Source organism: Rhincodon typus, chromosome 1 (genome assembly GCF_021869965.1).
Source record: "Rhincodon typus isolate 14 chromosome 1, sRhiTyp1.1, whole genome shotgun sequence".
NCBI lineage: Eukaryota > Metazoa > Chordata > Chondrichthyes > Orectolobiformes > Rhincodontidae > Rhincodon > Rhincodon typus.
This window is the reverse complement of record NC_063332.1, coordinates 45,414,431-45,428,107: the sequence shown is the minus strand read 5'-3', so window position 1 is coordinate 45,428,107 and position 13,677 is coordinate 45,414,431. Positions and strand designations below refer to the sequence as shown.

At 41.4% G+C, this 13,677-nt stretch overlaps 1 protein-coding gene across 1 annotated transcript in view; it reads right to left on the bottom strand.

Moving 5' to 3' along the window:
* Window positions 1-4,566: 4,566 nt before the first annotated feature.
* The window catches only part of tpgs2 (tubulin polyglutamylase complex subunit 2), a 45,102-nt gene continuing 35,991 nt past the window's right edge, over window positions 4,567-13,677 (bottom strand). Inside the window, exons 7-9 of the mRNA XM_048604774.1 lie at window positions 6,780-6,863; window positions 4,891-5,148; window positions 4,567-4,608 (exon numbers count right to left, since the gene is read on the bottom strand). Coding sequence (XP_048460731.1) covers window positions 4,567-4,608; window positions 4,891-5,148; window positions 6,780-6,863 — 384 coding nt within the window. The remainder of the gene's footprint in view (window positions 4,609-4,890; window positions 5,149-6,779; window positions 6,864-13,677) is intronic.

Here is a 13,677-nt window from a genome sequence, read left to right as displayed (position 1 = left end):
CAAATTTGCTGGAAAAGCTCAGCAGGTCTGGCAGCATCTGTGAAGGGTGTTAACATTTCGGGTCCAGTGACCCTTCCTCAGAACTCAGTGAATTCTGAGGAAGGGTCACCAGACCCGAAACGTCAGCTCTGTTTTTTCCTTCACAGATGCTGCCAGACCTGCTGAGCTTTTCCAGCAAATTTGTTTTTGTTCCAGACCTACAACAATGTGGTTGACTCTTAACTGTCCTATGGGCAATTAGGGATAGGCAATAATTGCTCACCTACCCTCATCCTGTGAATGAATAAAAAAAACTGTAAAGAGTCTGAAAGTGTTTTCCTCTTATCCAGAGCAGGGAAAATCCTGACATGATTCTTCTGAACCAACTCATTCCTGTGGCTGTGAAAATTGTCCCAGTTACACAGTGCGCCTTCAGATTATCCAGAGGAATTTGTGACATGTCTTTTGTCACCAGATAAATCCAAGAAAACTGTCAGGAACAACACAAGGAATTCTTAATTGTATTCATTAACCTGACAAAAGTATCTTTGCATCAGATTGACAAGTCACCTTTGAGCCCTTCGATCCTGCATAGAAGAAAATCAACCCAGACCTGGACAGTCAAATATTTTACCTCTCATATGTGTTGAAGGACAACTTTGGAATATTGTGAACACTTTACAGCACTTTGGCAGCCACCTCTTCCAAAGAAATTGAGGAATAGTTCCAATACGAGAATGGCTGTGCCAGCCCACCTTTCTACAACCTATGGCAGGAAGTGTTTGGCTACAAAGAACACCGCAAGTGTGTGATGATGTTACTCCTGGAATAGACTGGGATGCTGGGGCAATGGTGGACCCACAGCCCATTGTGGAGGCACCTCCTCCGATGCTGAGCAGAGCACAAAAAGGGAGGAAAATGAACTCTGTTTTTATTTATATTTAAGACTCAGTTCTTAATTTCAGAATTATATCTCATTATCTTCTGTCTGTCAAAACGGTGCCATTGTACGGTGACTTATTACACTTTTCTCTGTATTTATTTGTTAAATACAAGTGACAGGAAATCATTCAATTCAAAGTCAACAGAAGTCCTGGTGTACAAAGTGCAGTGATTGTAACAGGGTTAGCCAGGTGGATATCATAGAATATGAGTCCCTTGATTGGGGCTGTTAATCTGGTCCAATCAGGGAGCCCTGGCTGACAGATATAAACAAGAGTGTCAGATATCCTGTTCACTCTGAGAGCTGGCTCTGAGGGAGCTGGATCTGTGTCAAGGACTCTTCAAGTGTAAATGAAGGGTGACTTGGTGACAGGATATTCATCTTTGTGGAGTTATTTCACAAAGCAATTGTCATTACCACACCCCTCTACTGCAGGGAGTCCTGGACTGTGTATCAGTGACACATAATAGTGTTAAAGAAATTCCATCAGCAATACCTTTGCCACCTTCCCCAGATTCAGTGGGAGGACCATCGAACAAATGCTAATGTCCTTCTTGAAGCCATCTCTGCCATTATTCAGGTAAAACGTCATCAAATTTGACTACAATGGATCAGTCAATGCATAAATGGATGAAAAGTACCATCTGTCAGGTCCTGTTTTCTCGTTCCTCACATTGAGAACATTCTAGGAAAGGTTCCTTGAAATGTTGCAACATTGACATCAATGATTGGTGAGATCTTGCTATTAATTGTATATAGTAGTGACAACATTTCCATCAAGCCTTAATGATGAGGCAAAACAGTGACAGAGAAAGAAAGCAAAGGAAGAAAATTATGCAATTTGCGGGATGGTCTTCACCATCTATTGCCATGACGGTTAAGAATCAACATGAAGACCTGTGGCAGAAACTCATGACCTTGAATAGATGTCATCCTCAAATTGAGGGTCAGCCTCTTAGTGATAACAGCATTGTAGCAACTCATCATGATTCCTTCAACAGCACCTTCTAAACCCACATCTTTTGCCATCTACAAGGAAGGGGCAGAAGATACGTACACCTACAAGTTTCTCTCCAAACCACTCACCATCCTTGGAACTGTACTACTGCACCTTCACTGTGACTGTGTCCTGAAACTCGTTTCCTAAAAGAATTCTGGGTGTTCATATACCCCGAGGGCTGCAGTACTTCATGAAGACAGCAAGGCATTAAATGACACCCACAATCTATGAAAGATTTCTGATATCTTTTATTTTGAACCATTTTAGGATTTTTGGTTGAATGTAAATCCACTAGAAATGATAAATTATCCACTTTTTACAGGACACGAAACATGATAAACTATTAAGGTTGCACATGGGTTGTGTGAACACAAATACAGTCAATTAAACCCATTTATCATATGTTATCCTCCTGCCCTTCTATTATTAAATTAGATAATCCCCAAAGTTGAAAGTGATGTTTCTCCTTCAATGCCTGTTTTTTGTTCTAATTAATTGACAGCAGCATTAACATTAATGAATGTCAGGCTGGTTTTGGTGTGTGGCTTTGAAAGATTTGCAAATGTGAGCATGTGATTTGCTAGGGGGTTCAGCATTCTAATAATAAGAAAACATTTTGCTGATTTTTGGAGCAAATTCATCCCTTAAAACAATTTGTATATTGAAAACATTTGTGAAACTTTGATGGTGCAATTTTATTTTCATGAAGCACAGCATGAAAATGTTTTGTTACATCAAAGGAACCATGAACAGAGGACAATAATATGATTCTCATTAAACCATGGCTCGTTGCCTTTCTGTTAGTGATTGCACCATATTCAAAAAAATGTTTTGAGGTAGGAAGCTATCTCTGTGTGCAGGGATACTTTTGAAAATTCAAAGACAATAAGCTTTTCACAATTTGCAAAAGAAAAAAGCCTTCTGATTGAAAATACAACGCTCATATGTTTAAAGAGTGAGAAAGATACATTGAACAGAGCATGGAAACTCCCACCAAACCATTGCATACTAAAACATCCATATAGCTTCTGTGTCTTCATTTCTTATTTAATGTATTCTGTACTTATTTTTTCATCTTTCACAGTTTTTTCACAGTTTTCCGAAATGGAGGAATACTCCAGTTATTGTTCGCACACATCAAAAATGGCTGAAGTGTGAAAAGGAAATCTGTATAGCTAGGATCCAGATCTGCACTGCAAGCCTCCACATGCTGTCATTTTGTTTTGGCCACAGGTAGTATGAGTTCCTAGCCAGCTGATATGTGTCAGTAATTTAATTATTACACTGCTATTCTGTACAAATCCTTCTCGTGAATTAAGAGGCAAGTCTTCGTGTTGCAGCTGCTGCTCTGAAATGCCGCTGGCAATGTACATTGAGGAACATTAAGTAATAAAACTCAATGTTGTCGTGATGAATTCCCAGAAATGTTTCTTCTACAAAAAGAATGGCATTGAAGAGGACAGCTAAAGAACATTAATAAAAAGAATTTATACATCAAATCTAAAAAGCAGAGCAATCTGGAACAGCTCTGAAAATGTAACCTGTATGTGCTGTTTTTTGATTTTCTTTACTCCTTCTCATAGGCAGTTCCTCTGAATTGAGAATACTTACATTCCAATGTGATACATCTGAAATGGCTGTTAAGTCCAATGTGCGACCTGCAGACTTTGCCACATGTGGTGCTTAAAGTGTTGAGTAGAAACATTGCTCGGAGGTTTGTGAACTCCCTCCGATTCCTCAAACTTGCCTCGCATGTTCCTGATGTTGCCTCTCGATGTGTTCAGTGCCTTCCTATATCAGCAAGCACCATTTTGTTTGGCCATATGTCAGGGGCTCCCATGAGTTGATGGGAATGTTTGACCTCTTCAGGGATGCTTTAAGGACTCTAAATCAATTCCGCTGTCCTCCTGGGAGTTACTTTGTCACAATTGAGTACGAAGTAGAGCAGTTACTTCGAGTATCTGGTATCGGGCATGTGAACAACCTAAACCTCCCAGTGGAGCTGGTTTTGAGTGAATAGTGCCTCACTGATCTGAAAGTTGACTCCTCTGCTATTGGACTGCTTTTTGTGTCACCAGAATTTGGAGGACCTTGCAAAAGCAATGGTGCTGGTCTTTCTTCATTGATTGGAACTACCTACAGTCAGTGATCCATGTCTCTTTGATATAGAGGAGATCTGGGATCGCTGTTGCTCTATAAACTATGATCATAGCCAGTTCTGAGGAAGAGTCACCAGACCCGAAGCGTTAACTCTGGTTCTTTTCTTCACAGATGCTGCCAGATCTTCTGAGCTTTTCCAACAACTTTGTTTTTGATCTTAGCCTGGTGTTTGAGATCCTGGTCCTCAAACAGCCTTTTCCTCACTTGTTGAAGGCTGAGATGATTCAGTGGAGACAATAACGACCTTTGTCATCTATGGACGCTTTCACTGAGAAGACTCTCCCAAGGAACAGAAAATTGTTCACACTTTTCAGGATTCTGCTGTTGATCTTAATGAATGGAACGGAAGTGTTTTGCTGCAGGAGCTGGTTGATAGGAAGGCCTTTAGTTCTGAAGATGTTTTCTGAAAATTCCATTTTCTTACTTTGGAAAAGGTTTCCACAATGACCTGAAGCTCTTCTTTCAGTGAGTGGACACACAAGCATCATTTACATACTGGATCTCCATGATCGATCTCTGGAAATCCCTGGAACAAATGGAATCCAAGGAAATTCTGAAACACGGCAAAGATATACCATTAGCACAGCTGCACAACCACATACCTCTTATCTGGGAAGAAAACTGCATGCCGGGGAAACTCAGGGTCTTTCTCAATCTCAGGACAGCCTGAAATACTTCTGAAGTGTAATTACTGCTCTACGCTTGAAAAGCGAGAGCCAGCATCCGTGCAACAAGATCCAATGTGAGGGTGACTGGATAGTCACACCCAGGAGCGATGTTCTGCTCTTCTTCAAAATAATTTATTTACCTGAGACGACAGACAAAGTGTTAGGTTAACATAAGATGGCTTTGATACTGCAGATCGAGCGCAGGCCAGAGTGATGGCGGCAGATTGAGTGCGGGCCAGAATTGACAGCATCAGATTGAGCGCAGGCCAGAGTGACGGCAGCAGATCGAGCACGGGCCGGAGGATGGTGGCAGATTGAGCACACGCTGGAGTCGGCGGTGGATCGGCCGGTTTGGTGGCGAAAGCAAGCCGTTGAGGTGGTGGTGGTCTTGGTTCCTCCTGGGCCCCAATTCCTGACGATTGTTGATCAATTCAGCAGTGAGAGTGGGCCTTTCTCCCCTCCTGGGTGCTCTGGCATTGGTAGTGTTGGCATCAGCAGTGGCACGCCTCCTCCAGGCAGGACTCATGGGCTGGCCTAGACTCCAGGCTGTAGCTGGGCCCAGGTGCCTGCACCATGCCTGAGTGTTTCCAGGCACATTTATGGAGATGGAACTTTGGCTTTTGAGATCTGGACCCTTTTTTCTTTACCTTTTGACTCTGTTAAATATTTGATTCTGGTTTCTGTAACTGAGATGGTGCTAGGAATTGGCGACTGTGTGCACTTTTCACTGTACTCATGTATACCTATACTTAGTACATGACTATAAAATCTAAAATCTAAATCTAGAGTGGGACTTGAACAGAAACGTTTTATATTCAATGGTGACTATTCTACTGCTGAACCATAGTGTACATCAGCAGACATTTTTTTTTCCCTTAAGAATCCCTACAATGTGGAAGCAGGCTATTTGGCCCATCAAGTCCACACTGACTGTCCAAAGACCATCCCACCCAGACCCATCCCCTACCCTATCCCTGTATTTCCCGTAGCTATCTACCTAGCCTACACATCCCTGGACACTACGGGCAATTTAGCCTGGCCAATCCACCTAACCTGCCCATCTTTAGATTGTGGGAGGAAACGAGAGCACACAGAGGAAACCCACACAGACACGGGGAGAATGCGCAAACTCCATACGGTTACCTGAGGGTGGAATCAAACTCAGGTCTCTGGTGCAGTGAGGCAGTAGTGCTAGTCTCTGAGCCACTGGTCACCAACCCATGTCGGTTTTTACATGTATGGTAATGATATACAAACATGGATGAACTGCAGCTCTGCCTCCCACCATCCCATCACCACCCCTCCCCATCAACAATGGTAAAACCAAAACCATTTTCTTTGCCTCCTTCACTGAAAAGACAAGTGTCAAATTCATTAGCAACTCCATTCATAGGCTGCCAACTTGCACTTCTGTAACATCCCATTTTCAATAGGTTTTTCAGCACATCTGCAGCAAAAATCCTCATCTATGTTTTAGACACCTCCAATCTTGAGTATTTCAATGCTCATGTCACCTACCTCCCATCCTCCAGTCTTAAATCCCTTCACTGTTTAACTCTGTAAATTCATTAAAGTCTGTGATCCTCCAAGAACACTGCATTACTCCAGTTCCAGTCTCTTGTGTGGGCCTTCATTTTCTTTGCTGCACCATTGGTGACTGTACATTTGGCCATCTAGATCTTGCTCAGTGCAATCTTTCATAAAAGCTCTTGCTCCTCTTTCTCTCCCCCTTCCCTTTAAGATACATCCCAACACCTATCTCTGTCATCTCTTGTAAAACCTCCTTCTTTTACCTAATGTTATCTGTCGTCAGTCAAAATTCTTGCAAAGTTCTGTGGGATGTTTAACTACATTTAAGACACTATAATTGAAAGCTATTGTTTGGCCTTGGTTGTGGAAGATGTACCAGTGAGTTAGTCCCAGTGATCAATAATGGTATGATGGAACACCACAGATTTGTCAGTTAATGTTTCTGAGATTAGACATAGCTCAGAAGCGTCCATTGCTAGGTATTTTATCTTGGCCTCACCATCACTGGTCTCCTGCCTCCATGGAGGATAATCACTACATGACGTTGAAGATATTTAATTCTTTTCACATTCATGTGAGGAGTCTGCAAAAGGAAACAAAGGTGAACATTGTCAATTACTTCATTAAGCTAATTTAAGTTGAGGTTGGCATGTGGGTCACAAGATTTCATGGGCTTTCTCTTGCTGTGGCCTGCTGGAGCTATAGTGAGAGACTGGTTGAACTCTGATGAAATTTATGAGTTGCTGTATATTTGTGCCATTTTCTGCTGATGTTTGAGTCCATGATACTGCTTTGTTAGATATTGAGAATCTTGCTCCAACCAAAAGGAAATGCTGTTTGAAGATTTCTTTCTCATCTTCCACATTTTTGTTACTTCCTTGCCAGTTTAAAATTAATTTTGTTTACTTTGAAACTTTGCAGGTTATTTCTGCACCACACAAGAAGGCATATGAAAGAAGTATTTGAGCAATTTACAGACATTGAACTGCAGCTAGCTCCGTCATCAATGCTCTTTTCAAAATTCATGGATAATTGCCTAAAGGAAGAAATGGTGAAATACGTAAACATCGTAAATTCTGCACTTGGCAGTACGTGATATTAATAAGATTCGCTAAATCATAAAAATCAGAAAGTATCAAAGCTTTTCATTGATACAACATACTTTCCCCTCCAAAGAAAATCTTCCTAAGAATATTAATGGCAAGGGTGCTTTTGATGTCCACCTGCCTATTTTTTTACAAGGATTACCATGTGTTCATAATCTACAGGTGGGGACTAATAAAATATAGAATACAGCTCTCTGTCCTTCAACTTCCAAACCAGCAACATGCGCTTTCTTCATTAAAGCTGCTGTTCCCTGGTTCTTGTGCTTTTTAATAGGCACCACAAAATATAAAAAGTACATACGCAGGTTTTTGTTACCCCGGAATACAATTTATAAATAATGTAATCCAGATTTCCAATGCTTTTCCATCAAACTGTACTCCTTTACTCAAGAGAAAAGCACTTCTCTGTTTACAATCTATTGTATGAGTACAGGAGTTGGAGAGTCAAACTGAGGTTGTACAGGACATTGGTCTCTTCTGGAGTACTGTGTCCAGTTCTGGTTGCCCAGTTACAGGAAGGATATTATTAAGTTGGAGAGGGTTCAGAAGAGATTTACCAGGATGTTGCTGGGTATGGAAGGTTTGAGTTGTAAAGAAAAGCTGGATAGGCTGGGAGCAAATGAGGTTGAGAGGTTTATAAGGTCATGAGGAGTATAGGTAGGTTAATGGTAAGTGTTTTTTTTCCCTAGAATGGGGGATTTCAAGACTAGGGGGCATATTTTTAAGGTGAGAGGAGAGAGATTTAAAAATGACATGGGGGCAAAATATTTACACAGAGGGTGGTTTGCTCATGGAATGAACTTTTAAGATGTTGTGAATGTGGGCACAATTACAACATTTAAAAGATGCTGAATAGGAAAGGTTTGGAGGGATATGGGCCAGGAGCAGGCAGGTGGGACTAGTTTACTTTGGGACTATGTTTGGCATGGACTGCTTGTACCAAAGGGTCTGCCTCTGTGCTGTAGGTTTCTATGACTTTATGTTTGGAACTTGGATTGGACTGAGAATGGAGTCATTCTACAGAATTACAAATCAGCTGAATTTGCTGGTTTGAAAAGCGACTCTTTTTCTCAGTCGAACACCATTTAAAATGGGGGTGTTTGGAGGAATAAAGGAATAGTATAGCCACAGCCACTGATGAGGTGATGGCCTAGTGGTATGACTGCTGGACTGTTAATCCAGAGACCCATGTAATTGACCAGAGATCTGGGTTCAAACCCTTGCCACAGCAGATGGTGGAATTTGAATTAAATTAGCATGGCACTAGCTGGGAGCCAGAGCAGTAGTTAGCATGTGGAATGATTGAAGAGGCCAAATAAGTCCAAAGGGAAGAACAGGCAGGCCTGGGTTAATGGAGACTGGTGGTCTGAGGTGTATTTATTTATTTTAAAGCAAGGAATGGAACAGGTAAGGTAGATGAGCTGAGAGCCTGGAAGAATATTTGAAACTATGATGTAACCATAGAAACTTGGTTGAGAGAAGGGCAGTTCAATATTCCAGGGTTTAGATGTTCCAGAGTCATCTAGCAAGGCAACATGGGTAGAATTCAGGAAGGAGAAAGGTTCAGTCATGATGATGGGGTAATATTATAGGCCTCCCTATAGCCAGCAGGATATAGAAGAACAGATATTTAAGTAGATTATGAAAAAAAAACAGGTTTATTGTAGTTGGTGATTTTAACTTCCCTAATATTGACTGGAGCTCTCTTAATACCGGGGGCTTAAATGGGGCAGAATTTGTTAGGTGCATCTGGGAGGGCTTTTTGAAACAATATGTAGATAGTTCAGCTGGGGAAGAGGCTATAAAGATCTCATATTGGTGAATGAACCTGGCCAGGTGATCTGAGTTTCAGTGGGCGTTCATTTTAGGAACAGTGATCATACTTTAGTAAGATTTAAGATAGTTATAGCTAAGAATAAGACTGGTCCTCAGGTGAAAGTGCTAAATTAGAGGAAGGATAAATAAACTGTATTAGGCAGGAATTGGAAAAATTAGGTTAGGGCTGACTGTTTGAGGCTAAATTCACATCTGACATGTGGGAACCTTTTAAAGGCCAGTTGATCAGAGGTCAGGACCAGCATGTTCCTGTGAGGATGAAAGATAAGGAAGGAAAGAGTCAAGGATGACAAGAGATATTGAAAGTTTATTCAGAAAGAAGAAGGAATCAAATATAACATTTAAGAAACTGAAATCAGGCATGAAATCAGACTGAAATCAGATATGGCTCTTGAGGAATTTAAAGGAAGCAGGAATGAACTTAAACAACTAATTAGGAGGGATATAAGAGGACTATGAAATTGCTTTGACAAGTAGGATTTCTAAAGAATTTTATGTGTATATTAGGTGCAAGAGAGTAGCTAGGGAAAGGACAAAGGAGAAAATTTATTCATGGAGCCAGAGGTTGTTGGGGATTATAGGTCATCCCTTCAATTGTTATTCACCTGTTGACACATTTACTCAAACTGTCTGACACGCTTGATCTCCTGCAGAGACTATTATTTGGCCTGTCGACACTCCATTCACACCATTTGTATGATCTTTTGATCTCTCTGCCCATTGATCTCTCTGCCAATAAATTTTGTGTCTGTGTGCTTCTCTCTCACTTCACTTGACAAAGGGGCTACACACCAAAAGCTTGTGATTTCAACTAAACCTGTTGGACTATAACCTGGTGTTGTCTGACTTCTGATCTTGTCACTCCAGTCCAACACCGGCACCTCCACATCAGGAATTTTCCTGAAAAGGCTGTGGTAACAGAGTTCTTGAATATTTTCAAGGTGGAGAGTGAATAGATTCTCATTAAGCAAGGGGATGAAGGGTTATCGGGCTAGGTCAGAATGAGGAATTGAGGTTTCTATCAGATCAAGCACAAATTTATTGAGTGGCAGAACAGCCTCAAGGGGCTGACTGGCTTCCTTTCTTTTTCCTTTGTATATTCATAACTTCACAAATCAGTGGTTAGGCCTGAACTGGAGTAGCCTGGATAATTTTGGGTATCACAATTCAGGTGAGGTGTAAAATCAGAAAGTTACAGTGGAGGATGTTATTAAGGGTGAAGATTATGAATAGTTAGAAATGTTCTGCTTGAAAGAGAGAATAATAAGGGATGACTTTGAAAAACAAAACTTATTTTTGTGAGTGGGTCAATAATTTAGTCATAGATTCATAAACAAGGCAAATAGAAGAAAACCTAACACTCTCAGTTTCTGGGATTGGAATTGGTGGAAAAGTGATTGAAACTGGTTCTGAAATTAATTTTTATAAATGAGTTGGATAGATAGCTGGGGATGAACTTACACAGTCACGGATGAAAATGCATTTGTATAGGAATAGGCAGGACTGCTTTATTATCAATCAGCACAAGGATAACAGACTGAACACCCTTTAATCCTGCTGTGTAACTCTACAATTCAATTTCTGCGTGGTACTCGAACAGGAGAACATTTTTTAAAGAAAAGTCATTTATTGGATATGGGCATCACTTGCTGGGCCAACATTTATCACCCTTCCCTAGTTGTGCTCGAGAAAGCGGTGGTGAGCTGCCTCCTTGAACCACTACAGTCCATGTTCTGTAGGTTGACCCACAATGCCGTTAGGGAGGGAATTCTGGGATTCTGACCCCAGCAACAGTGAATATTTGTGATTTTTCAACTTTACAAGTTCTCACATGAGAGCCCCATGAAAAAGATCAGGGCTTATGAAATCTATAGAAGAATGACATTGAATAAGATTAGAAAGTAGAAAACGAAGGATAAGAGTGAGATGAAATTTCTTGGAGTGGCAGAAAGTGGGAATGCTTGGGGGGCTCCAATTCATGAATATGCATACTTATACAGTATCTCATACAGAGGTGTAATTTTAAATAGCTGACATGCAAACATTTCCTATACTACAAATGGCTGGTTTATATTGTGCTCCATTGCACCCTGGGTTGTGCACAAATCGACCGGCAAATGACTCATGAACGAAGCCTGTTCGCAACCTGGGGACTACCTGTATTACATTTCATGTTCTGAGGAAGGGTCACCGGACCCGAAATGTTAACTCTGATTTTTTTCTTCACAGATGCTGCCAGACCTGCTGAGCTTTTCCAGCAGCTTCTGCTTTTGTTACATTTCATGTTGTTGTTTTGCTGCCCTCATGTGTCCACTTTCGAATCTGCAAGAATTAGACATATTTTACAAAGTGGAAATGAAACAGAATGGGGGCTTCAAAGGACAGGAGTGACTCTAAATGTTTTCATCAACTTCTACACATACAAATTGTCTGTGAGAAAAGAGATAAATTGTATACAATGGTATTGGCTGAAAAGTGAATTTGCCAGCAGATTGGGGTTGGGGAGAAATTTGTTTGTGCGGTGTGGCTTCTTGTGCTATGCAGACTTATGTCAGTTCTGTAAGGACAAACTATGAGGCCCACACTGTGTTGTTCTCAATGATATCAATGCATGAGGCACAAGGTGCTGCCTGCCCTGAGGAATCAAGTGAAGACCAAGTAGAATAAAAGAAAAATATTGCAATGCTGGAAATCTGAACTAAAAACACAGAATGCTGGAGAAACTCAGCATGTCAGGCATTATCCATGGAGAGAGAAACAGAGTTAACACCCCCAGTCTGATATGACTCTTCTTCAGAACTTTAAGGCAGAGGGCAAATTTTCCCTCCAGAATCAGAATCATAGATGTACAGCAAGGAAACCGACCCTTCAGTCAAACTTGTCCATGCTGACCAGATATCCTAAATTAATCCGTTCTGAGGAAGGGTCACTGGACCCAAAACGTTAACTCTGTTTTCTCCTCCACAGATGCTGCCAGACCTGCTGAGCTTTTCCAGCAACTTTGTTGTTGTTCCTGATTTACAGCATCCGCAGTTCTTTTGGTTTTTATCCTAAATTAATCTAGTCCCATTTGGCAGCATTTAGCCCATATCCCTCCAAACCCTTCCTATTGATATACCCATTCAGATGCCTTTCAAATATTGTAATTCTACCAACATTCACCACTCCCGCTGGCAGCTCATTCCATATACACACCACCCTCTGCGTGAAAACATTGTCCCTTAGGTCACTTTTAAATCTTTTCCCGCTCAACCTATACACTCTAGTTTTGGACTCCCTTACTCTGGGAAAAAGATCTTGGCTATTCATTTTATCCATGCCCCTCATGATTTTATAAACCTCTATAAGCTCACCCCTCAGCCTTTAACGCTCTAGGGAAAATAGCCGCAGCCTATTCAACCTTTCCCTACAGCTCAAACCTGCCAACCCTGGCAATATCCTTTTGAATCTTTTGTGAACCCTGCAAGGTTCACAATACCTTTCCTATAGGAAGGAGACCAGAACTGAATGCAGTATTCCAAAAGTGACCTATCTAATGTCCTATACAGCCGCAACATCACCTCCCAACTCCTAAAGTCAATGCACTGACCAATAAAGGCAAGCATGCCAAACGCCTTCTTCACTACCCTGTCTACTTATGACTCCACTTTCAAGGATCTGTGAAATTGCACCCCAAGGTCTCTTTGTTTGGCAACACTCCCCAAGCCCTTACTATTAAGTGTATAAGTCCTGCCCTGATTTGCCCTACCAAAACGTAGCACCTCACACTTATCTAGATTAAACTCAATCTGCTACTCAGTCCATCGGGCCATTTGCCGAACTGATCAAGGTCCCATTGTACTCTGAGGTAACCTTCTACATTGCTATACATGACACCTCCAATTTCGGTGTCATCAGCAAACTTACTAGACATACCTCCTATATTCACATCCAAATCATCTACGTAAATGAAAAAAAAGCAGTGGACCCAGCCCCGATCCTTGTGGCACACCGCTGGTTACAGGCCTCCAGTCCAAAAAGCAACCCTCCACCACCACTGTCTGTCTTCTACCTTCAAGCCAGTTCTGTATCCAAATGGCTAGTTTTCCCTGTACTCCATGTGAGCTAATCTTGTTAACCAGTTTACCATGAGGAATCTTGTTGAACACCTTACTGAAGTCTATATAGACAATGTCCACTGCTCTGCCTTCATCTATCCTCTTCATCACTTCTTCAAAAAACTCAGTCAAGTTAGTGAGACATGATTTCCCATGCACAAACCATATTGACTATCCCTAATCAGTCCTTGCTTTTACAAATACATGTAAATCCTGTCCCTCAGAATCCCTTCCAACAATTTGCCCGCCACCGATGTCAGGCTCACCAGCCTCTCGTCGTTGAGATAACAAGGTGTAGAGCTGGATGAACACAGCAGGCCAAGCAGCATCAGAGGAGCAGGAAAGCTGTCGTTTTGGG